The sequence below is a fragment of the Silurus aristotelis genome (assembly GCF_946808225.1).
Source record: "Silurus aristotelis genome assembly, chromosome: 18".
NCBI lineage: Eukaryota > Metazoa > Chordata > Actinopteri > Siluriformes > Siluridae > Silurus > Silurus aristotelis.
This window is the reverse complement of record NC_139591.1, coordinates 1995654-2023002: the sequence shown is the minus strand read 5'-3', so window position 1 is coordinate 2023002 and position 27349 is coordinate 1995654. Positions and strand designations below refer to the sequence as shown.

At 40.5% G+C, this 27349-nt stretch overlaps 1 protein-coding gene across 1 annotated transcript in view; it reads left to right on the top strand.

The window, feature by feature from the left end:
• The window catches only part of epha5 (EPH receptor A5), a 56513-nt gene that overhangs the window by 7778 nt on the left and 21386 nt on the right, over window positions 1-27349 (top strand). Inside the window, exons 3-5 of the mRNA XM_083567947.1 lie at window positions 3214-3877; window positions 19516-19671; window positions 20030-20365. Coding sequence (XP_083424073.1) covers window positions 3214-3877; window positions 19516-19671; window positions 20030-20365 — 1156 coding nt within the window. The remainder of the gene's footprint in view (window positions 1-3213; window positions 3878-19515; window positions 19672-20029; window positions 20366-27349) is intronic.

Below are 27349 nucleotides of genomic sequence, written 5' to 3'. Positions count from 1 at the left end.
TTCTTTTTTCTTTTCTTTTGCTCACACAAATAGAAATTCCCGATATTTAATAGGGACTTTCATTTGAATTGACATTAATTCATATTACAATATATAAACATTCTATTTTTACTCATTTCCGATGAATTGCACTGCAAAAACTCCTCATTTAGTCGTCTTATTTCCGGATAAAAAAATCCTATTGATTTTAAGAACAAGATACAATGCAAGAGTAGGTTAGTTATTGTACCTGCAAATTGAGCTTAAGTACCATCAGAGACATCATTTGATGCCTTGAATCTTTTATTTATACCTGGTTTTAAGGCTGCGCAGTAAAAAAAACGCTCAATAATCACACTTCGGACTTATTTATTCCAGATGCTTGTTTTATGTCGACGCCAACACATTTATTTACAACCTAATAACAAATGATAAGAGTCTGCATTCCAAACACATGAGATTCTTCATTGTTTACAATACGCATGTCTTGGTTTTAAAAGTAATCTTGTTTTCGAGTTTAAATGCTTTGTCTCATGAATATATTATAATGATGACGATTTTTATATCAAGATGAATTCTTGTGTTTTGTAGCTCTGGTTTTTAGATCTTTTCACAAAAATGAAGAAAAGCTGCTTGGAATACGTGTTTTAATGCCTAAAGACATTTAGTTCTTTTCTAAACCCTGGATATGTTTTTTTATTTCGAGCGTAATTATCTCACTGCACTGGCAGATCATTTGACTTGTTTCTAGTTTGTAGCTTCTCAAATCATGCATTTATTTATTATATTTAGATGCATATTTTTGCAGTGGGAGGACCGATGCTTTTCCTGGCATGTTTAAATCCCGACAATGCAACAGTTATCCATAATTTGGAGTATAGAGAACAAAAGAGAAGACAAAAAGCTGTGCTCTGTGGGGGGGGAAGGATAGCATACTCTCTCCATCAGTCTCAGGGACACCAGCCAATTACTGGCATCTGTGAGTTCATGTATGCGGAATTACCTAGATGGAGCTTTCTTCTGTGTGTGTTATGATACGACGAGGTGAGAGAGAGGCATGATTGAGATGGTTGAGTCGTGTTCTGAGGAGAGACACAGGGTATATCGGTAGAAGGATGCTGAGGATGGAACCACCAGGCGAGACGGAAGGTCAAGGAGAAGGTTTATGGATGTGGTGAGGGAAGACATGCAGGAGGTTGGTTGAAAGAGGCAGAGGGAGAGGACAGAGTGATTTGGAAACGGGTGATCAGACGCACCCTAAAATTGACGACCCTTAAAATTTCATAAAAGGTACGCAAACATGGACTTTAGAAGAAGAAGGAGAAGGAGAAAAGATGGCGATACGTACTACATATTCATACAAGTCCAAGTTCTACTTATTGAGAGGCGTGCGTTTTATTCAGACATGATCTGTTACAGACGTGTATGATTTTTCCTCCTTACCTGTTCTCTCAGCATCTGCATATCATGACCGAGCCAACAACAGCACATTATGGAAATATGAAAGGATCCTATTTGCTGTGGTTCACTGAGATTTTTATAACCCCCCAACCGGCGCCCCATACCATCACCCTCTTTTACTTGGTGCATTAATGCAACCCATCTGAAAGGACTCCTGTGTTTATTAGAGGAATATAATCATTTATGGCTGAGTGATCTTCAAACCACGTTATGTGGACATTCGGCTGCCCGGAATGAAATGGAAATTTGCTGTGAAGAAGAAGAAAAAAAAAGAGGTGCTGCTAATGTGTTTTCTGAACCACATTTATGGTCCACCTTGACAGGGAAATGTGGTTAGACTGTAAGTGGAGTAATAGATGATACAGTCGAAGCGTCCGTGAAAAATAACCACGTGTCAATGCTGCTTTTACGACTTCACGTATGGAAATGTATTTCAAAGCTGGATTTTTTTTTTTTTATCTCATTATTTCAAAGTGCATTTTTTTCCCCCGGTAAACTGATTCGTTTTCGTGTACACTGTACTGAAACACCAGGCAGAAGCACAATAGCGCAACAGTATTGTGCTCACCTGTGCTTGCGCTTTGGGGAAATTGTGCTGTACAGCTACTTTCCGAATCCCCAAATGCAAAAGGAAGTGAAGGATCGTTTTTTTTTTTTGGGGGGGGGGGGTGGTGCGGATGGTGGTTTTGGTAGTTGTGGATTGATGGCACTGGAATACTCTTGAGACCAGTCTGAAAACTCGTACTCCTGCGATCAGAATGCGAAAGTTTAGAGCCTGCAGCTCTGCTCTTTTCATGCAGCTTTGGTAACACACTCCCAATGCAATTAGCCGAGTTAAGCCTGGAGCAAAGGCCACAGGTCCACTCGTGTGGTCAAGAGGGCTCGTCTGACTGGAATTAAACTGCACGAGTGGATGCAGAGCTCCGAGCGGGACGACTCTGAGTTCGGGTTTAAGATGAGCCGTGTACCCAGTCGGTAACACACCAACCGTGATCCCATTGTTCGCAGCCTCGTCTTAGTCAGAGACAAAAATTGTGGTTTGAGATGAATGAATGCTGCAGTTGCACTGCTCTTACGTCGGACAGTTCAGCCAAGAGCACAGATCCGGCGTGATCCACGCAGTGTCACGTTGTTTCCTGCCCGGTGGTAACGTGACTCCTCTGAGGATCACGGTGGTCATTGATTGCACATTTAAAGGCCTGTTTTTGGCCCATGGCCAACGTTTTAGAAGGTCTGCCTTATTAACTGCTGTGTTATAGTTTTCCTGACTGTATTACAGGTAGCATTGTTTTTCCAATCTCTCAGCTGCCTGATATATTGTTATGGGGGTTTCCTGGTTGAGAGCACAGTAAAAATAGCTTTGTTGCCTTTAACAGTTATATGGAAGAGTGGAAAAAAACAATATATATATATATATATATATATATATATATATATATATATATAGGTAGTCTGTTGACACGTACATATATATATACACTGTAAAGTTTATAGATTACGGTACTGTAAATTGCTCTGTTTTTCTAAATAATTTACTGGAATTAAATTATATAACAAATTACAGAGTACTACCCCACACTGATCACCATTCTTTAAGACTCCTGGGTAGGCCAGACCATGTCTCGACTTACGATACTTTCACGTTACGATGGGGTCTCCACAGCGGATCATCCGTCTCTATACCCGTCAATAAATACCTCTAATATAATAATATAATAATCTATCGTTTTCAAAACTCTTACCGTTTTATTTTCTCTGTCATTTTTTGGCCAGTGGGAAGAAATCGGAGAGGTGGATGAAAACTACGCCCCTATTCACACATATCAGGTGTGTCGAGTGATGGAGCACAACCAGAACAACTGGCTTCAGACGAGCTGGATCGCTAATGAAGGCGCTCAGCGAGTGTTCGTGGAGCTGAAGTTCACCCTGAGGGACTGTAACAGCCTGCCTGGTGGCTTAGGCACCTGCAAAGAGACTTTCAACGTCTTCTACTACGAGTCCAACGACGACGACGACCGGAACATCCTCGAAACCCAGTACAATAAGATCGACACCATCGCGGCTGACGAAAGCTTCACCGAGCTGGATCTGGGAGACCGAGTGATGAAATTAAACACAGAAGTAAGAGATGTCGGCCCTCTCACTAAGAAAGGCTTCTACATGGCTTTCCAAGACCTGGGAGCCTGCATCGCCCTCGTGTCTGTGCGGGTCTTTTACAAAAAGTGCCCGACAGTCGTGAAGAACTTGGCTGTCTTCCCAGATACTATCACCGGATCCGACTCTTCTCAACTCCTGGAGGTGCTGGGGACCTGCGTCAATAACTCAGTGGCCGAGGAACTTCCCAGAATGCACTGCAGCGCCGAGGGGGAGTGGCTGGTGCCCATCGGGAGGTGCATGTGCCAAGCAGGCCATGAGGAAGTTAATGGTTCCTGTCAAGGTTGGTGAACATCTTCATTATTATGCAAATGCAGGCTGGCAAAATGGCACCGCGTGTTCAACGTTCCTCCTTGAACCGAGCGTATGAATGTCACGGACGTTGAAAAGTGTCCACACCCTTTTTTTTCTTTTTTTTTTTTGGGAGTGCGGTGACATTCAGCTCGGATCCTCGACACGATCCCGGTTTAGTCGTGTGCCACGCGATTTATAGGTCATTGAAACAGAAAAGATTTATGTAGGGCATTCGAAGAGGAGTAGTGTTGTGAATATTGGCCATCTTATTAGAAACACTTTGCATGGCTCAGTGGTGAGTGATGAAAAAGAGTGTGTGTGTGTGTGTGTGTGTGTGTGTGTGTGTGTGTGTGTGTGTGTGTGTGTGTGTGTGTGTGTGTGTGATGGGTTGACTATCTAACAGCTGGCGGAGGGCACACTGACTCCTGCAATGAATCATAGAATCTGGACAGCACAATAGCCGATATCTCACAGCAGTCTGCTCTGTTTTTTTCGGCTGGATTTGCAATTACGGTGAACAAAAGCCACCACTAGGGCAGTTATTAGGATCCGGATTTTTCTCCAAAAAAAAAAAGAATTGTGTAGAATATAGATGTTATTCTTTGCAGGCTGATAGAAAATGGCTTTGACCCAGTTTAAGTCATTATTTTTAGAAATGCTTACTGTGTTCCTGCCTGTAGCCAAACACTTTGCGTCAGTCTGTTTTTGAAATCGTCAGCCGAGTCTGATTTTCATGGCAGTGCAAAAACATTTTGGTATTTTCACCAAAATTGGCAGGTTTGACCTGCGTGTCAAGTGAACGACCGCAGACGTCCCTTTTCCCTGTTCGATCGAGGCTGTTTGCAATGCGCTTTTAGCCTCTGTTTAACTATTTGTTAAATACAGACTCTCCTCCGTCGTATACTGTATTTCTGGACATTCCCTACGAGGGAAAGTCAACTTTTGTTCCCCCCCCCCCATGTCCGTGTCTAGAGTCAATAAATACAGTACATCCTCGTTTTTTGGTTTCTATGGCAACTGGAGACTTCCTCTCAGTCTTTGACATTCAGAGATATAAAATTTTTACTCTTTTCCCCCGATGTGTACCAGGCACGCTGCAGGAGGAGGATGAAAGCCGGCTTTCGAGTTTGCACAGCTGATGAGCATGTTGCGCCTTTTCTCATCATTCCTTCGAAGTGAACGAAACGTAGATGTGCAGGACGCCGGCGGCCGTGTGGGTTTTTTTTTTTAGGCGCAAATCCGGTAGTTACGGCATACAAAGTCGTTCGCACCGTTTCTTGTGCCTGCAGTAGTTTAACAGTGGCCTTAATTCAGCCTCTTCCTCGAGCCACTCATAGATTATCGTTGCTGGCTGCTCAGTGTGCTGTGTGACAATGGATCCCCGGCAACTCACTTCTCTCTCTCTCACACACACACACACACACACACACACACACACACACACACACACACACACACACACACACACACAGAGGTCTATGCAGCCATCCAGCCATCACCCCCCCCCTCAAATACTTGCAAATACTGTCTCTATCCTGCTCTCCCTCCTGTTCTGGAGGCATTTAATCATTTATCCTCCAGTGCGACATCAGGTGCTTCTCTCTTTCCGACGAGCCACACTGGTGATCAGCCTCCCCCGCAGCCCCCACCCGGAGCTGGAGGCTATAATGATGGCTGGGACTGAGGGATAGAGAGGGATGGAAGAGCAGAGGAGAAGAGAGGAAAGAAGCGATGGTTACACGCTCCAGCGGTGGAGGAGGGCAATGTGTCCTGTGAACGATACAGGGCCCTTCCTCTTTTCCTCCTCTTCCTCTTTTCCCTCCTTTCCGCAGATTGCTCCTTTTGTCCGGCTCCCGAGTCGGTGCTTTGCGATAAGACTTTTCTCTCCCCTCTCTTTTTTTTTTTCCCCTTCTGGAGCACGGTGTGGTATTTCGGTGTGAATTAATTTCCATTGAGCTTTCCTCAGGGAACGCCCGTTGGCCCTGCGCTGGAAGGAAGGAAGCTGCGGCTTTTTGTGTGCGGTCGCCCGGGTCACGTGCAGACAAGGCAGCAATGCGTTGAAAATGAATTTCGCCCGATCGTGTGTGGGACATCCTCCCCTTAATTCATCGGGGACACGGAGCGAGAGAACCTCCTAATCCCATTCCTAACGAGGCGAACGAGTACACCTAGCGCCACTCCTTTATTCGCACGATTGTTACAGGCAATAACAAAACGACTGTAAACACACGAGCAGAATCCACCAGAGATGCACCAGAGAGGAGACACAGGCTCTTCTGGGACACATCCTGATTACATCCTGCTCGTCACTCGAACAAGAGCGGCGTAATTAGATTGAGAGTAGAAATCGCGACAGTTGAAATTGCGTAGAGGAACGCAGGAATACGATGACAAGTCCGAAGGGAAGGAGAAGGTGTACATGTTTAAATTCCACTCATTCTCCTGCCGTGTCCGATTTACAGAACCTGTGTCTCGTTTGTCTAAGCTCAGTCACTACCTGATAAATCTGGTACGGATGAGACAGCTTGGGGAATACGACACAATACCAGAACCCATAAGAAAATTAACCTCCACGATATGAACACCCAGAAATGTCAGTTTTCTAGCACGATGCCTGTCCGATTTGGATGATGGAGTACCGCTAAATGTTGATGGATGAAGACGTGACTTCTCTTTGGTGTACTGTTCCGTTTTATGCCCTTACACGAATATAGGTCACATTTCCACTGAGTGGCCAACTCTCAGTCCCAAGGGTCCTCCTGTGAGCATGAGAAAGAAAGTTTTTCTGTTTATGGACTAACAAATCTGACGCCATCCAGAGACACTTTATATCCAGAACACAGAAACAGGTTACAGAGTATTTCAGACTATTTCCAAATGCATTTGAATTTTTATCATTGGACATGTTATGGCTGAACTAGGATAAAATAAAATAAAAAATAAAAAAATATATATATATGATTTTAAGAAGGTGTGAATAATTCAATGCATTTCAGATTTTATAAAAAAAAAAAAAAAAAAAAACGGACATCTGCAGTACGAAACAAACCAGAAACTTTTTATTTTTTCATTTTTACGACTGCGTAATTTTTATTTAAACAACGTTATACGTTTTTGAATACACAATAATGGACAATTTTTTTGAAGCATGGAATCAGATTAGCATATTTCCTTTTTATAACAAAGAATAGAAAAAGTGGCTGAAAATGTTTAAAAAGATGTGGGGAAATATTTTATATTATAATTATTTTATAAAGTATTCCTTTTTTTTTTTTTTTTTTTTACGATAAGAGCTGTGTGTAAACATGACATGAGAGATCTTAGAATCAGGTTTTAATGATGTAGGCCGCCTACCGCAAACATGGCTGCACAATATATCAAATAATCGAAATATCGTCAACGTCTATATGGTGAAATAAGTATCTCTTGTGATAAGCGAATGATTTTTATATTGGCAACAAATGTAAAATGTTTAGGAGCACTTGACTGTTATGTAAAAATTGTACAGCAGCCAATCAGTGGCAAAAATCCATGTACATTGAATTACAAGTGCAAGAGAAAAATGGATGTCAATGGATGCCATATGGACTATTGCTTTTGCTTGCATGAATACTTAGATTTTTTTTTCATAAGTGGATGGGACCAATGGGCCATAATCTTAAATATAACTGGCTTACTCTTATTTTTATTTATTTATTTATTTTTTTTACAGTGTTATGTAATAAAGTATTTGCATATTCAGGTGTTTATGTGTACCTGGATATTTGACATTTTGATATAATGCAAAAAAAAAAAAAAAGTACATGAAATATCCATACACACCACATGCATATAATACAATCGGAAAGAAAAAAATAATAATTTTTATATATACACACTTAGTGTAATAATTGAGAATATAAGCGTGCCTTAAATCAAATGAATCAAAGTCTTTAACGGCTGATATTTTGCCCGTAATGCAGTATGTTATATGTCGTATATAATCTTTTCACAATGCTACAATATAAAGACGTATTAAGCAGTAAGATTTAAGTGGCAGCTTTGCACTGATGTCGATTTGCTGGTTTGTGTTGTGTTTTGGTTTGTGTTTCTGTGCGCCTGCATACGTTTTATTCTGTAAAGATTATCTGCCTGGTAACAAACACATTTTTTCCATCCACCATATCTTTCCTGATGTGTGTAGCGGAGCAGACTTTGGGACTCAGACTGAGCGCCATGCTCTAATTTTGCAATTATGTCACATTTAAAAATAGCTACATGCTAACCGAAAACATCGAATCGTTTCTTAGTTTGGCGAGCGTGTTAGGAATACGAAACTCCTGCGATCGTGAAGTCAGACGAAAATCTTCGTCATCTGAAAAATGCAGGAAACGCAATTGCAAATGTATACAAAGTTAGCAGACCTTATGACTAAAGGGAAAGAATGTCATATGCAGAGAATAATACAAAAATGTCGGCTCATTGAGATGGACGGTGGAGAAGATAAAAAGGGTCTTCAGACTGATTTGGACATTAGGACAGATAGAAAATATAATAAACACAGAGAGAGAGAGAGAGAGAGAGCAAGAGAGAGAGAGAGAGAGAGAGAGAGAGAGAGAGGGTGAATGATGCGTACGCTCGGTTGCTCAGTTGGGTTCGTTCAGAGGAACGGATCCTGAAAGATTACGCTATTTTCAGGAAATGTCAAACTGGATCCAGTCGCTCATCACATGCTTTCAGTTTGCCGAAGGAAGATACGACAGAGATGTCTGGAAGCTCTCCCACCCTGAAGCACATCAGCCACACGGCCGTTCTTTATCGCAAACGGCAGGCGGAATAAACAAAACCACGCAGACGGTTTATCTTCTTAAAGCAAAGCGCGAGAGGATAATCAGAGAATTCGGCATAATGAAAGAACAGGAGCTCGGCGTCATTCGTCTGCGTAGTGAAAAGGGGGAGCGTTCGCTACTCTAGTCGCTGTTTAACACTTTCACTGGGGGCGATCTAATCAGGGCTGCGGCGTCGGATGTTACGAGTCCATTTGTAAGCAGTTTTCGTAGCTAAGCGTGTGTGTGATGTGCTGGTGTTCACGCCAGCATCAGAGACTGCACTGCAGAGCTAATGGTCTTAAAGGGAAATAGTTCACAAGCATCACAAAGTCTCAGTATTATACGGCTTCGAACGAGTTTCGGCGTGTAAGACACCGTTTCACACGTGTAAACTGTACGAGGTCGTTACGTAAGGCCGACTCTAACCGCATGCTGATTAACGCTGCACCTCAGTGTCTCTGCCTGCACACTGCAGGAGTATTTGTCTTATTTTGCACTCAACGCTACTAAATACGGCCCTTAGAGAACCAGCTCGAGTACTTACACAGCTAATAAACATCGTTAGCCGGCCTGCTTATGAGCAATTTACTTTATTAGGGCATTTAATCCACATTCCACGGTTTTTATTAATTTTCTTTTAGATATTATTTTATATCATGAAGAGGTTTTGGATTTGTTTTGAATTTATTTATTTTTTTATTGCCCTAAAATGAATTTTATGATCTTGAATGTAAGTTTGACAAATGTTGCAATTTGCGTTTTGTAATTCAGCAGCGTTTCGGAAGCAAACCGTCTCAAATAGTACCGATTTAGTATTACGTTAATAATCATTGTATGTATCAATACCCAAATTCTGGTGAAGAATTTACTTATGATTTTATAGTCAGTGTATTAATTTAAAAAACATTGTGAAAAATGTATTTATGAATTTTTTCACAAATACACATCACTTTTTTCGATTGATCAACTATTAAATTGCCAAGTGATTAAAAGCAAGAAATTATTCATGCAGTAACTAAAAAATTAACTGTTTATGTTGTAATGTAATATACATAAGTGAGGTAATATAAAAGAATCTGATGTTAATAGGTGAATATATTATTACATATTGTATATGCGGTAACAATAGTTTGTGATCAGCAGCTGTATAGAATTAGATGTGGCACAATAACATGTATAACATACATGAACTAGATATGATATTATATAATATGATATGCAGTACACTGCACTGTATCATCAAAAATTGTTCTCAAATTGATTGACGGTTTCCATTATTTCTATCTATTTTTAAAATTCTACCCTTAGAAATTTCTACCTACAGTCCTGAGTGCATTGTGCAGATCCCAGCTCAGTTATTAGAATTAAAATTATTTTGCTTTTATTTCTTCTCGGAACCATAACGAATAAAACGTGGCGTAGCAGATAGTAAAGAGGAGCTCAGTTAAATGCTGAGACGCTGCCAGAACCCTTGTGTTGAGTGTATTTTTTTTGAGGGTATAACAGATTTTTTTTTTTTTACAACTACATGTCATTGATTTAATGGAATTCAGATAGCGGATTTGCCGTTGCCAAGTATCAGGCTCGGCCCGCCCCGCTATTCAAACAGTGCACTGAGGGAAAATAAATAATTCTAGCTCCAACAATGGCAAAGCACAAAGACCAACACTGGATGCTGCCAATCACCCGCTTGCACATTGCCACTTGTGTGCTTTTGTTTTTGGGTGAGTTTACAAGAGAGGAAGCTAAACATAGAAAGAGGATGTTTGTCTTAAAACAAAACAAAACCACCAACCCAGAAGATTTTTATGCAGTAGTTCAGGTTGCTTTTTCGATCGATGGACTTCCGATTCCTGAAAAGACCAACTGATTTGATTGATAGTTTACATTGCTCGTTATATAGAATAGATCGGTTTTCTGCATTGTTATAGAGGTGTCTTTTAAAAAGTAAAGCATTTGCTATTTGTTCTAATTGGGTAAATCCGGATTGCTCGCCTAATTAGCACTTATTTGATTTGTCAGAGCATTTACGTGGCTTTTCATTAGCAATGATGTTTCCTACTGATTGGTTTTCTTTAACGTGCTGCACTCCTGGTTCCTGTGCTTTTTCATTATTGGACCTCTCTGCCTTGTTTGAAGTTGTTCCGAGTGAATTCAGTAAAAATCCTCGGCGTCGTTAAGTTTCGTCCCGAATAATCATTTAGAGGGAGCGCGCATGGAGCATCTCGGCAGCTTGTTAATTGTCAGGCGCACCACTGTTCACTGCATATTAATGAGGGATTAGCCTTTGTGCAGCACATTATGAGCTCCCCCTCCACCATGACATTGAAGAGACATGATGCCACAGGTAGCAGCAGGAGGGGTCGGCCTCGCCTCCTCAAACAGCCATCTCGGTGGAGCGTGACTAAAGGCTGGGATGGAATGATGTATGAGATAAGACTTACAGTTTGGTATAAATGTGATGGGTTCATACTTGGAGTTGTGTGGGTGGAGCTGTGGTGAGGTTTGCAATGGATATAATTTGAAGATTGTCTGTAGGTTGTGGAAAAAATCTCTAGAACTCTGCATGCCCTCACATTAAAGTCCAGGGCAGTGTGTAATTGTTGTATTTTGCAATCGTAACCTTGCGGATAGTGATTTTAGTTCTCGTTCTAACTGCATAACCTGATGATACGTGATGCAAGATGAGAACATCAGAGCTTATATCTAAATATCTAGGCAGAGATTTACTGTCTGACTGTCGAGAATCTAATATTAAATACTGAACCAGGGCCTTAGGTAAATCAGAATCAACTTTAATTGTTTCATGGGTTGCATGCACTAGAACTTTGTGTGCTGGAGGTATAAAAATATGAAAAACCTACGGAAAAAAAACGGAAACTAGGATGTAAATGTGAGGCGGATCAAATGATAATATTTCCCAGAAGTCCAAGGTGCATTGTTGCGATATAGTGGTTAATGTGTAGTTAATGTAACGCAAATGAAATGGCACTGTGAGGTTTACATTAATGCTAGTGCTTGTGTAGGCAGTTCAGAGATGGTTTCTGTGGCATGAGGTTTTGGTTCTGATGGACCACAGTGACTCAAGTAGAGTCCACAATGACACGGTTCAGCCACAATCCTAGCTGCTTGCTTCAGGGTCCTGGAAGTGTACAGGTCCTGTAGAGGTAAAAGATCACATCTAATCACCTTCGCAGCCAAATAATAAACAACTTAGTATATAGACCTTCATATTATTAATTATAAACATATTATATGTATATATGTATATTATCCATAATAATATTTTATTTTAATAATAATATGCACCTTAATATTCCTCTTAGTCTGTATTAATACCCACATGTTTCTAGATTATGTTCAGCTACTACTCTACGCGTCATCGTTTGGTCTCCCGATGCCTGGAATGTACATTGTAGTTTTTATTTCTCCTGTGGGTCAGTTAATGATCACGCACGTAAAGATTCTTAATAGCTAGTTGATGGTGAAAATAATGAAATGTTACATGAAATGGCATCGATCCAATACCTGATATCACTCTCGAGCCGGTTCCACCAACAAAATGGTGGAAGTCAGCTTCAGGGTTGGCCGACCTCTTCACGATGTCTAGCTCTTCTTCAAAATGTATTTTTAAGTATGTCTGAGACCAAATCAATTTCTCTTCCTCCGTAGGCATAAAAAAATTCTAACTCAGGTGTAGTGTGCTACACACATGTTTTACTTGGCTGTAACAGTTGGCTGAAAAATGCTGACGCTATTCTGGACCAGCTAGCTGCCTTGTGAGGTGAATCTGAAATCTGATTGATTAAAGAAACAGACCTGTTGCTAATATTCTCTATGGTCAAAGAGCCAGCAGTACTGACTCTGAAGGCCCTGGGCAGATTAGATTGACATGGCAGCACATAGAGGCTGAAATCTGATTGGACAAAAAAATCTAACATCTATAAAGACGTAGAGGAAACAGTGCAGCCAAGAGAAACGCTACGAAATGAAGAGAATAAACTGTTGGGAATAAATTAATACTATTTTATGGAACAAATATTAGAACTTAGGTTGTAAATGTAGGTCAGTGCTTCTGATAGTGTTTAGACCAGCAGAGAAGGCTTTGGTGACCCTGACCGCTCGCCACTGCTCAAAATACATAAAAGCTAGCATTTTTTTTGTTTGTTTTGACAGTCGAGCCTGGTGTGCATGTACTGTTAATAAAGGAGTTTGATAGTAATCACCAGACCCTGTGGGTAAAGCTGTTACTGGTGGGTTTTATTTTAGACTGTTTTACCCATCGAGCAGATTTGAGGGTCAGGGTTGGTGTAAAGCTGCAGGAAGCTTCATGCTGTAGTAGTATTAAAGCCCAGCGGAGATTAATATTATCTCGTATTTTGTCAGTCGTGGGATGCATTTCGAATGCTTTTGTTATGCTTGTGTTTACCTGTGACTCCTTTTCATGCGGTCTTTATTCAACACGCAGAAAGCAAATCACAACAATGTAGCTGTGATGTTTACTGGTTAAAATCAACCCAACAACAGAACCCTAGCTGTTTGAATGCTCTAACTGTATACAAGGAAGCAGAATGCAAGGCTAAAGCTCAGGATGGCAAGATTCTGCCACCAAATTTTAGTTAAGGTCATACAAATGTAGATATTAGAGACCCTGGATGTACCTCGTCTTATGTGTTCGCTAAACAAATCGCATTAAATGTATTATTTAAGGAGCATAGGCACCTTCACTCCATTTGTAAATAATAATCCACTCTTTTGTGTTGTGTGTGTGCACACATATGTGTGTGTGTGTGTGTGTGTGTGTGTGTGGGTTTAATAAAGAAAAATTATATAGGAAGTCCTCATTTCACACCAGTCCCTGGTGTAATCCAATCACAGGCTCGTACAAAGACCATTACTGCAGCCCATCTCCAGCCCTTTATTTAATCCAACCTTATCTTGTTTCCATTAAGATTTGCTTTTATATCTTAAAGCCGCTCGTCCTGCGGGATTATCTCGGCTGGGGCCTGACTGAAAGTGTGGAGAAATGGATTTGGCCATGTCAGGATCTATATTTGTAATCCTGAACAGTCTCTGGAAAAACGTATCGCGGTCAAACGACAGATTGTTTCAATGAAATCTCTTGTAAGAGCCGGCTGAAGTTTCAAGGCGTAGAATTAGAGTGGAGGAGAAGAGTCTATACCATGATCAGAGCTTAGCGATATGGAGGACACTGTTCCAGGCCTGAATTTCTAGCATGTGAAAAAGAAATGGCCAGAATAGCAATTCACGTCTTGCTCTTCGTGCCGAGATCTCACTACTCTGCCGTGCGTGGTATTTAAGAGCCATCTAGATAAACTACAGCTCCATTAGGATGAGACAGTTCAGAGCCTGGCATTTAAATCAGCCTTTGTCATTTTCACAGTAGGAGGTAGTTTAATGGCAATTGCAAGGTCACTGCAAATACTCTGTAAATTGAAGTGGAGTACAAGAGACACCCCCCCCCACCCCCCATGAGTAATGTAATAGTGCTCATGTTTAAAAGATTATCCAGCGAGGACAGTGCACAAACACTAGCTGCTTGCGTTGGGAGAAGTGTCTTCGTTTGACGCCTGCAGATGCCATGCCAGCAACAAGAACCTGTCCTGCATGAACTATTACAATAGTAAAAGGAACCTTTCTAGTTAGCAGTAAGTACGCTAGTTGGGAATCTTCTTAGCATTTCAAAGTTCCCATTGTTACAAAGAGACGGATTCTGATTTAGGCGGGACGCTAAGCTGACAGCGCAATGTGTCTTTAAAGTGTTTCACATATCATCCTCATTTATGCAAAATCTCCTGTAATGAATACAAAAAAGGTTTAGGTTTCTCCCAGAAATGTATGCAAAGTTGACAAGATCGCACCAGTTCAATTTCTGGTTTTTAAGCACGTTTCCGTCACGTTTATTATTCTGTTACACTTTATTTTGTGAACGTGTTTTCACAGTAAACACTCACAGGACATATTATTAGGAAATCTGCAGTAATACTGCTGAAATATTCTCATGATTCTTTCATATTCAGCTGATTAGAAAATTACAAAGAAGGATAAGGATATATTTAACAGGTTACAGGTTTTGTGCAGTAACAAAGTAAATTCAATTAATTACTGTACCTAAGTAGCTTTTTCGTGCAGCTGTAGGTTTTGGGCTCATGATCATTTAAATAGAAATCAATCAGCATTTGATTTATTAATATCATTCTGTTAATAGATCAGTGTGCTGAGAGTCACATTCGAGTCTTTTCACATCAACTTTGATTAAGTAAAGAATCCTGTGATAAAAATGATAATAGAAACATTACATACATAATAAATCGTAGTACTTTGGACACAAGGCAAAACTTTTGTACTTTTACTCAAGTGCAAGTTAAAGGGACACTTTCGCTGGAGTCACATTTTACCGGGTGGATCTACATTAACTTCATGGTTTGTGTACTTCATCTACCACTGCAGGCTTTTACAGGCACCTCATTCTGGACAGTTAATAAGAAGGAAAAAATCACCTGGTGCTTTTCCAGTGTGAATCAACAATCCAGTTCGGTTGGTTTTAGCATCAGATTCTTGTTCTTGGTTGACAGGAGTAGACCTTAATATGGCATTCCACTGCTGAAGCTCATCCACCTTTTGGTTTGATGTGTTGTCCATTCTGAGCTGCTTTTCTGGAAGTAGTGCTTATATGAGTTATTATAAACTTCCTGTCAGCTCAGAACGCTTCTCATTCTCCTCTGCTCTCTCAGTCAGCAGACTCTCTGCCAACACGATGGGGTTTTTTTTGGTGGGGTTTTTTTTTTTTGCATTATTTTGTGTACACTCTGGAGACAGCATGTGAAAAGATCAGCAGTTTCTCAACTATGCCAGCAGCTCTGCCAAAGTCACAGAGATCACACTTTCTCTTCGTTCTGATGTTTGATCCAAACTGAGCAAACATTCAGTCTTGACACGATTCCATGAAGCGTAGCTGCTACGTGATTGGCTGCTAATGGAACTGTATAAATGAGTTTCTATTTAAGGAGACATCATATACTATACGTACAGAAGTGTTCTCCAAAACCTCTTACCCCAAACCTGACCCTCTGCATTCAACCGAGGGGATTTTTTTATGCAAAAGTTCATATGAAGTGTCTGTTAAACTTTAAGTAAATACATATATATATTATTTTTATACACTCTTTTTATTTATAGATCATTTTTATTGGTAATTCCGAGGTGCTACAACACACAAGGTTTCCCGACACCAAGCACAAACCCAGTGTTCGACAATGGTTTCGTTCGGTCTCCCCGGGTTTGTTTACAGAAACGCGTCTCAGGTTATCAGACATGTTTTTGCACCTAATGAGTTCATGCTTTGTTCAGGAACATAAATTGCTTCATAAATATAAATAACTAGAGCAGGTCGGCTCGGATTTTCTGAGCAGACCCCCGGCCCTGTTCGGCACAGCTGAAAAATTGTTGCACATGAAGATCAGGGAGTAAATAATCATATTTTACAGAAATAACAGCCGGAAATCCTGGTGAAACATTAACCCAGCAGTAGCAGCCTGGTGGTGCTGGGATTTGAACTCATGACCTTTTGATCAGAATTCCAACATTTAATCCACTGAGCTTCTACTTCCCCAGTTATTTTGTACGACAGTCCTTAAGAAAGAACCAGAACATTGGAAATACATGTTTTTCATTGAACAATAAAGTAGTGCTTTACATCAGAGGGCCCCAACTTTTTTTTTGCATCACAGACCAGTTTTATGAACATTTTTTTCAATAGCGAGAGGGCGGTCCGTGGGAGGGTCCGTATATTGTCACGTGCAATAACGTGCATATTATAGTACAAGTATACATAATATATGATTGAATTGAATGAGATATATAATTAAATTAGATATATAATTGAAAATGTAACCAGCATCAGTGTAGGTTTAATATTAATTGATGCATATAAAAAAATGTCATTCATTCTCTCCCGCTTATCCGTAATTCGGGTCGCGGGGGCAGCAGTCTAAGCAGACCCCCGCCTTCGACTGCTGCCCAATCCTTACAGCACCGTCCCTTACGGTCCCTCCTGCACGTAGTGAGCCCACGGGAAGGCGGCCCCACGTCACTCCGACGTCACAGACCTTGATATTTCCCTCGTAAGGGACCCCCGGAGCATAGAGGGTTAAGGGCCTTGCTCAAGGGCCCAAGAGTGGCAGCTTGGTGATACCGGGGCTTGAACCAAAGACCTTCCGATCGGCAACCCAGCGCCCAAACCGCTGGAGCCACCACTCCCCCCTTATATAAAAAAATGTGACTGTACCAATTGAGGGAAATTTGCATTTTCAGAAATTTGCAACCTTTATTAATTTTGGAAATAAAATATAAAATGAAACTTTTTATTCTTCTGTGTAATTTGGTACCAAATGATCCAAATGTACCCGACGTTCGATTATTTACAAATCACTAAATTACTTATTATTGTCTGTTATTTTTAACAATTATTACCAACAACAATGGTAACAGTAATGATAATAATAAATCAATCATGTTATTTTGGGGTTTTATTTAAAATTTTCTTTTAGTTTTTTTTAGTTTTATTGCTTCGGTAGTGTTCAAGATCAAGATTTTAGTTTATTTGTCACAAAATTGTTATATACAGAGTACAACTTGCAGTGAAATGTAAATGTGAAAATTATGCATTAAATAAAAGGAACTATAAATAAAAGATAAGATATATAAACATATTAGATAAAGATGAGCAGTAGTTAAAAAAGAATACAAATAAAAAAAATATTCGGATTAAAAGGTTCCTGACGTCACCTGGACGAAGTCGACTCATTTTCCTGTGCATTGCTCTGTGCACTGCTTACAGTAAGGTGACGCTGCAGTCGGGTGACGCTGCTTTTTCAGCAGTATACTACGCTATAATCTCATCGAGTGTACTGTAAGAGCAGGGGTTTTCAATTCCGACTCGGAGACGTGACAGAGGAAATGATCGTGAGTCACAGCAGCTCAAAAGCACAATTTAAATGTCAACTACACTTTTTTATTAAAGCAATTACATCCTGTGTGTGATCAGAGCAGTGAGTGATACACTGCTCATTTTCCTTTTATTTGTATTCCTGATTTTTCATTTGAAGAGCAAATCCTGAGCTGCTGCCGCTATGCTCGGTTAAAACAAGCAAGCCGTTTAAATGGTGCGTGGATAAGAGCTGCCAAAACCCCCAAACCCTGCAGAGGTCTATTTAGAGCTTCAGACAGGAGGCAAATGTAATGTGGAGAACCAGAGCGTAGCATGCTGCGTATGACAGATATCTGAGCATCTTCATCATGCTGGAGAGACGGTGATGAGGCTGGTTTATGCACCAGCTCAGAGAGTCACAGACCTGAATATAAATCAATAGCCAGCATTTATAGTGCATAGGAGAACCAGTGCGTTTCTAAGCACAGGGGCGGATCTTCCGGGGTGGCACGGGGTGGCAACTCCCATCCTAAGAAAAAGCATTGCCAACCCCGTCTGCCACCCCGTCTACACTGGTATCCCAAAGTATCAAATATAAATGTAATCAGTTTCTTCAAATTTTTTACTGCAGCGGCACTTCAATGTAATGAAACAAAAAAACCAACCTTAAATAACAGCAAGAAATCTCGTCTGTCTATTAAATAGGAATCCGAACAAACGACTCTTATGAGCTGCTTCATTTTAGTAAATCACATTTAATGCAACCAGCCTGGTCACAAACAAATAACTCTATCCGGCCCTTTTATCGAATTGAAGCATTTGTGTAAATATACATGTCATTTATGCCTTTTCAATTTAGATATCAGGTTCAGGTAAAGTCAAACGCACAACAGTCTTTATTTTATTTTTATAGACCGATATAAAACATGCACCCCAGTGTATACACGAATATGTATATCATTCCTTTAATTCACAAGAACCATGCAATGCAGTGTTGCCACCCCTTATAATTCTCATGCCACCCCTTGCCACCCCATTAATAATTTTCTGGATCTGGCCCTGTCTAATCACTGCGCTTATAGATATAGAATATAGTTTTTAGTGCAACTTGGTGATGGATTGAAGTTACAGATTTCCTAATGCATGTCCAGGAAGCCGTAATTAACGTCTGGGTTTGCACTTTGCACTGCCGAAACCATTGATAATATGTCTCCTTTTAACCATAGTAATCCATTACCTGAATGTGTTCTGCACTGTCAGTGTCTCCGCTGTGCAGTAGTATTGTTTGTAAGCAGGAAGCCATTTGAATAGTCACAAGCTTGGGACGTCCAGACTTCATCTGTCTCCACTTTGTCCCCTGGATATAAAAAAAAAAATATATATTCTTTTCCAAATCTCATTTAATTTGAGTTGTAATGTGCAATCCGTTCTGTCAAAAGCCTTTCAGAAGTTCAGGTCAGTGGATATCGTTCACTCTCTGCCTCTTTAGCGTGTCTAATTGTGCGATCATCATAGGAAAGCAAGCTTGAGTCCAGGAAATGTATTTGCACATATATTAATTACTCGGCATCAGATGCAGTTTAGAAACGGTGTGAAATTATAAACGGATCAAAGGCTTTGTTTGGGCTCGAAGTGTTGATGATGAGTGGGACACAGGGTGGTGTGTTAATAATCGCTCTGCATTTGAGCCATCAAAACCCCATTGATATGAGCACCTGCTCTTTTTTAATAGTTGAGGCATTAAAAATAAGATTGGATGAATGTTTGACTTCATCACATTCGAGTAAAGCATCGATCGGTTGCATCCGTAATGTAATCATTTCCGATTTGTGTGTGTGTGTGTGTGTGTGTGGTTTGTTTTAATTGCAGTGTGTAAGCCTGGCTTCTACAGATCTGCTCTGCAGACTAGGACATGCAGTAAGTGTCCTCCTCACAGCTTCACTAAAACAGAAGGCTCCACTTCCTGTCAGTGTGAGCACGGTTACTACAGGAAGGACACCGACCTGCCCAACATGGCCTGCACAAGTAAATATTTTTGATGGCTTATTGATATTTCAGATCGAAAAAAAGGAAACACACAATCATGGCTTATTATAAATCCATATGAGGTGTATAATTGTGATTATATGGCATCTTGTTTTGCTGATATTTTACAATTTTTCTAAGCCATACAGCCATTAAAAGCTTTGGGGGAAAAAGAACAGTGTTCTTGTATCAAATGTATACAATATATATATAAATTCCTGTATATTTCAAGGCTTAAATCGTAAGCAAAAATTGGATCATTGAAATATTCAGAGTCAATTTCAGTGCATAGGTTCAGCAGCTCTGTAATTCAGCATCAATGTAATTATAATATGTTTAAATCTACATTTTTCCCCAGAGCCTCCTTCAGCCCCACGCAGCGCCATTTCCAATGTAAACGAGACGAGTGTGTTGTTGGAGTGGAGCGCCCCGGAGGAGACTGGCGGCAGGAAGGATGTGACCTACAGCGTGGTCTGCAGGAAGATGAATGCCGAGTTGAGGCAGCACGAGCCGTGCGGCAGCCACGTGCGCTACCTTCCCCAGCGCACCGGCCTGAGCAACACGTCGGTGATGGTGCTGGACTTGCTCGCCCACACTAACTATACCTTCGAGGTAGAGGCTGTGAACGGTGTCTCGCAGCTCACGAATCCTCTACGCCAATACGTTTCTCTTAACGTCACAACCAACCAGGCGGGTGAGTAGACTGGCCATGTGTGTGTGTGTGTGTGTGTGTGTGTGTGTGTGTGTGTGTGTGTCTGTGTTTATGTGTTTATAGTAGAAAAGACTCAGACTGTTATATCCAAAAGTTTGTTCATAAGTTTTCATGTATATGACCTTATGTTTAAGAACTTCAGCTGGCTGAAAAGAAAGAAACCAGCCAAACTCGATGTGCGAGAAAAAAATGTGCCTATAGCAACATAAAGTCGTGGCTACATAAGTGCTCTTTTATGTGTATTTATGTGCATAATTAACACATTCTGCTTTTTACTTACATCAGTTTCGCTGGAGCTTTTACTCACACTTTGGACTAGCTAATGCATTTTTACAATTAGTCCACTTCTAAACTAAGTGTTGTTTCCACTCTTATGTATATAACAGTAAGTTTGCTGCTGGGATTTGAACTCATGACCTTATCCAAAGTCCAATGCCTTAATTGGCAAAACGAGTTTAAAACAGAGCGTGCGTTTAATCCTGATTGGCGAATTGGTGCATGTTTGACCAGTTAGGTTTTTATCCTCATAAATAAAATGGAACGACTGATTTCGCAAAAATGTAAAGTATTTGAGTAAAAAGTAAATAATGTGATTTCAGTAAAGTACAGATACACGCAAATTATGTAACGAATTACATTTACTTTATTACTGTCCACCACTGGTCAGATGTACATTAAAGAACAGTGAAATTCTTTCTTTGCATATCCCATATATACAGCCATAATACAGCCATAATACAGCCAGATAAAACCAGTTAAATTACCAGCCAAACTCTTTATGTGTGAGGAGAGAATGTGCCTATAGTAATATAAAGTCATGACTGCATTAGTTCTCGCCTATGTTCCACAGTTTCCCTTATGGCGAATTGTAAGAGTGTTGGACTTTGGATCCGATCCGTTCATGAGTTTAAATCCCAGCCACAAAGATACCACTTCCGGGCCCTTGAGCAAGGCCCTTAACTCAATAGCGGCTCAGATGTATTAATGAGATAAATAGAAGTTACTCTGGATAAGGGGCGTCTACCAACTCCCATAAATATAGCTGGAGCTTTTAGAAAGAAAGAAAGGTCAACAGCTCAACGGTGGTAGTTTTGGCGATACTGGGACTTGACCCCATGACCCTTTGATCAGTAACCCAGAGCCTTAACCTTATCAGAGTGTCTGCTGGGGCTCCTGACATCTGTTTTGGTAATGAAGGCTTACTGACGTGTAACCTGCATTATAGTGTGTGTCAGGGTCATGACATGGTGGCAGAGAGGAAGCTGTGTGTGTGTGTGTGTGTGTGTGTGTGTGTGTGTGTGTGTGTGTGTGTGTGTGTGTGTGTGTGTGTGTGTGAAGCGGCTCAGCCACAATAAGACAGCCTTGAAATAAGGGATTTCACATAGTCTGTGAGGAGACTGCTGCAGAATACTGAGCACCTGCTTGCCTTGTGTAGCAGCACTCAGGATAATCTGTTTGGGTCCATGCATCAAGTGGCAGTCATGTTTTATGTGAACTAGCTGGCTCTAGGCTAAGCACCGTGCTTGCTAGGCTGTTGTAAGAACCTTTTGTTGTGTGAAAAGTGGAAAGCGGTGTGATAACGGCGTGCAATGTGCCGTGCGCTGTGTTCTGTTACAAGAAAGCTTCTCGTACAGTGGGCTCCTTTATATTTAGCATTTTTCTTTCAGGAAATCTTTTAGAGTAATACACCAGGATTTATCATCCCGTGGTATGTTTCGAAAGAGGGAAAGTAAAAGCTGTGCACTAAGCCAGAAATCAAACGAGTGTGGTAGTGTGCGGTGCTGCTTAGTCAAAAATAGATATTTCAGTTCTGGGCATGTTCTTCTGAGCGTTTAATAGCTCTCATGTTTGATCAAGTTCGGAACATGCTAGCAGAGGAAGCAGCTCTAGCGGTGTAATATGTTTACTAGGCTTAGGGTGGAATAAAGGTTTAATCGTCTCTCCATAATGTTACACTGCATTGGAATCCGGTGATGCTTACTCTGATTCGATGATATTTTCTTAGTAGACTTCACACCCTTTATGCATTTCGCATAGAAGCTCCACATCACGTATGCTAGCATGAGTTATGTATAAAAGAGCATTTTTTTTTCAACCCTGATCAAATAAGAGATGAATTAATCACGTATTTCTCTATTCAATATTAAATTTCCCCTGAAAATAATAACTAATATTAAGAACACTGTTTCAAATACTGATCAGAAGTGAAAATGACATTGAAAAAAACGGATAAATAAAACTATTTGACTTTTTTCAGTATGGCAGACTGCTTTTAATGGCCACTGGGCAGCTGTGTTCTTTTAATTGCCACTGCCAACCAACATCTCCTGACCAAATAACTTGTCATATTGCTAACCCCATCTGTTCTTCTCCTTAAACCAGGATGGAGATATTGACTTTTGGGGTATCAGACCCAGAAGATTAAATCAATTAAAGCAATCACAATTGTTAATAGTAAAGAATAAGCTAAGAAAATATATATATATACATTGTGAAAACCTGTTGTTAACGGAGGTGGAGGTTTCAGTGCGGTCAGGATGAGAATTCTTTATATTTAATTAATAATGTCATATTAAATAGTGAATATATTTACATTTGGTTCCTTTGCACTGATCCTGGATGAGTCTGGAAGTTCCAAGAGAGCAGAACTGCCTTTGTATGCCTTTTTATTAAGCATGTTTATTGGCAAACAGATTTACAGAAAAAAAAAAAAAAACAACACACAAAATTTCCCTTGACTTTGGTCTGTTTCGAGCAAGCTCACTGTTTGTGAATTGGCAGTGGCATTTACAAAAACACAGCTGCCCTGTGGACTTTAAAGGCATTCTCCCCTACTGAAAAAGAGTAAAGAGTGAATTTTCAATACAGTCATTTATTAATAAGTTGTCTTTTTTTTTTTTTTTTTACTGCTGATCTGTGTTTAATTTGATTAAGATGATTATTGGTTCTTTCTGTGGATTCATATTTAAAAGAAAACACATTTATAGCATTTAGCAGAACAGCCTTACAATGATCTCATTCATACAGCTGTGCAGTTAAGGGTTAAGGGCCTTAAATGGTGGTGGAATTTGAACTCACCATTGATCAGAAGTCTTAACCACTGGGCTTCCACTACCCCCAACACTGCACCTTCTAGACCAACGTCGGCTCATCTGAGCTTATTAAAACGTTCCAGTGTATGGTGGATTCTGTCCCGCTTCATGCCTTCACTCTCTTTTCCACTCCAGGAGCAGGTGGCACAGGTGCCGCCGGAGACAATCCATTTATTTCCGCTTCCTCTCCGTGTAATCCATTACTGTAAACTCCGGGCCTTTTGCACAACCCCTGCAAGCTGCTGCTCCGGTCTAATTTAGGGTGAAATATTTAACATAATATTTGCACCTATTTCTCTGCTAATTCGTCTTTGTCACCAAACGCACCACTTAAGTAGTACACAGAAAAAAAAAAAAAATAATATATATATATATATATATATATATATATATATATATATATCACATTCATTTTACAAGGATATTGAATAACTGGCTTCAACCAGTGCCCCAGTCATTAAGGTGCTCTGAGATCAACAGAAAGGTTTAAGGGCTTTAAAGCGCTATTAATGGTGAGAAGTAGAGCGATTCTTCTTCAGCCGGCCGTTTGGGCACAGCTTCAGCTCAAGCACCGTCACAGCAGCGTACGAAGCGTGGCCTCCAAGACGGCTCTATAAAGAGTAGGAAGAAATGTGTTTTTCACAGTTGCTGCTTTGAGGAAAGCGAGATTTTCATAACTAGGGCAGTTTGTGTCGATTGATCAAATGTTCGCTGATTTCAAGTGAACTAGATTTCAAAACAAACTGAATAGCAGCAGGTGCAAGTGATTAGCGCTTTAGTCTTTCATGTGCTTCTGAAGTGTGTTCGTATTTCCCCAATGAACATCGACAGGCGTATAAGTGGTGGCATTTGCTGAGCTATTCTGTGAGCTTTTAATATTTGCCCATTCACAGCGAGTAATTGACATATCTGTCTGCAAAGACTAGTCACACTCAATATTCCTAATTACGCCCAGCGAGTTGGTTTTGGAACGTGGTTGAGAGATTGTACGTTTCGCTTCGTTCGTCGCCAGTGCATGGCTATGTCTTATCAGCAGATGGTGACCCTGTGAGGAATATAAATAAGTCACTTAGAAACGTTTCCGCCACACGATAAACACCCAGGCCGTGGTAGCAAAGGCTTCTAGATTGAAAAAACTTTGTTCAGACATTTTTTTCCTCAGTTGCTTTGCAGCGTTTCTCAGATCAGAAATGAAATTCTTAAAACTACTCCTTAAACCTCCACATCATGTAGTCGCTTCATAAATAAAGCAATTTCTCGTCGTGTCAAACTAATCGTGAATGCTTTGGTACATTTATTTATTTTATTGCGTACGATTGTGATTTGGTTTCACCGGAATTGGTTTTAACCCCCAAAAACATCTCGGCATCAGTTCATTGCGTACGTCATTGAATGCGAAATGGTTAAACCAGTCGTCAGAATCTGTCAAGGTTTAATTTCTATTACGATTTGTTTTTAGTCTTAAATTGATGAATTGTGCAGATGAATCTTAAATGTCACTAATGAAGGCGTGTGAACGGCATCAGATCGACCAATGATCGACCGGTTCTCTACAATCACGTGAACCTTCAGACGGAGTAAAACACAGAATTACAATTTGTGAAAATGGATGAACAACCAGGAAACGAGCGAACGCTAATACAGTACAGTAAAAGTGCGAATCCTGTTCCTTCTTTTGCAATCGATATCCCACATACTGTAATGTTTACATTTGTGCTGCTGTAATGTATAGATCTACAGAAGAAATTCAGTCTTGTGCTTCTTCAATCACTGTGATCCAAACCGTACTTTACGCCAGCAAACACTGAAACCGTGCGCTTGTGATTCCGATTGGAATGAGATGTTCATTGACACGAATTCTTACTATTGAAAGATGAAATAAGGATTTTGAGAAAAAAACAGGCTTTTGTAAAATCCAATGTGTTGCGCTGTTTGTACAAATTTTTGAGAAATGCATTTACCGCTTTGCAAATATTAAGAATGATTCGAGAAATACTTGAAAGCAGAACTGCATTATATATATTGAACACATGCATTATATATATTGATATCTATGTTTGGGGGGTTTTTGTATCCAATAATATTTTTTCCCTTCTTTTTAACCCATTTTCTGTTATCTGATCTATGATATTTTAAGTGATACAGAGGAACCGTTGGCATTTTGAAAGTGAAGGAACTCTGATCCTCATGCAAAATTGCATGGTTTTTAAGGAGACCCATGTTCTTCTTGTTTTGCCTGCACTGGCATGGGAGCTTGTTGGCAAGAGTCATACCTCAGTGGTGGTTTTGGCCAGCGGGCTGCTCAGCCCTGCCAGAGGTTTTTCATCTTGCCTCCCAGCAGGAGACCCCCCAGCAATACTTGTTTACAAACACACGGCCTGCTGAGAGCTTCAGCCTGGCACTGAGACCAGGTCAGATTGGAAACTGTGACCTTTCCAGCTCGCACTAAAACCGCACACCCAGCGTGCTAGCTTCAATTAAATGACATGCAAGTGTCTGCCTAAAAGAGCTTGGTTAAAAACAAACAAAACAAAAAAATTTTTCGCCTGCCATCAGTCTTGTGCTACCAAAGAGAAGCAAAGTCGCTTACACGCAGCATGATGCACGTTAGATAACGGCGATTAATTGAAGCCGCCGCTAGCGAACGATCGTGCGATCTTTCTTACTGGAAATAGTAACGTTAACACATCTAGGTGTACATCGAAGTGTGGAATCTGTGACATGCCTCGCTGTTTGGCGTTAGCAGCTCCCTCGCTGGCAAACGGTGCAGCGTTAACAGAATCGCGCCTTGCAGAATGGCAACACTTCCCAATCGGAGCTATTAATCAGAGCACCATCACACATCCTCTGCCACACTTCCTCCGCTACGGACGTGTTCCATCTGCTAATGAAAGGAGCAAGGAGAGCACGCCACAAGGATTTTTGTTTGCACCTGATTTATTAGAATTCATTTTGTGCACCAGAAACATTTCCGTGATTTGGATTATCAATGATGATTTGATAAATCGGTGTATTTTCCACTATGAAGTCTGGCTTTTTTTTTTTTTTCAGATGCACCGAACCACTTTTCTTTTTAATAACAAGAATCAAATGAATACACCATATTAACATTTCTAAAGACGTTTCATTATATATAATATATTTATAATTATTTAATCATTAATTCAATTTAAAATTCTCAATTTATGTATACGGAGTCATTCTTCGCAGCTGTTATCGTTTGCTGTCATTCCGTCACAAGAAATATAGATCAGAATTCCCCTGGAAAGCCTTCAAGCTTATTGTGAATCAATAACTCAAGGAACTGCGTCTCCTGGCTGACTGAAAGTCAACCATTTAGCAGGCTGCCAGACTGTTTAAGTAGCCCAGCCACCCTCCACAAAGCAGCTCTTTGCCTGCCAGCCTGCAGATCGGGTTGCCAAGTATTTCGTTTCAGGCTTTTAAGATAGGAATGATTATAGTTTTGTCTGGGTGAAAGGAGGGATACAGTTACTCTTTGTTTTGCAGGAGGCGAGAAGACTTTTCTTTGCTCTCGCTATCACCGAACCCTATTGAGCTCTAAATGCTGCCCCGGTGCAGCCGAGCTACTATATCGGCACCTCTGGGATCATTTGGACATGCTTAAATAATACTTATCTCACGGCTACAGTCTGACACTTCTGTTCGTGAATACAGAGCTGGCTCACGTTTCTGTTTTTTTTGTGATGAGATGGGTGGCAGCAGGTTTGTGTTTGGAGGCCACACCACAGGGTATTGTAAGGCAGTAAAAACAGAAATATGAGAACGCTGAGAATATAAAAAAGTATTAATTGCAGTTGCAAACTGTATATTTCTCAGCGTGCTTCTGTATATGCAGTGTGCAGTCTGGTTGAAT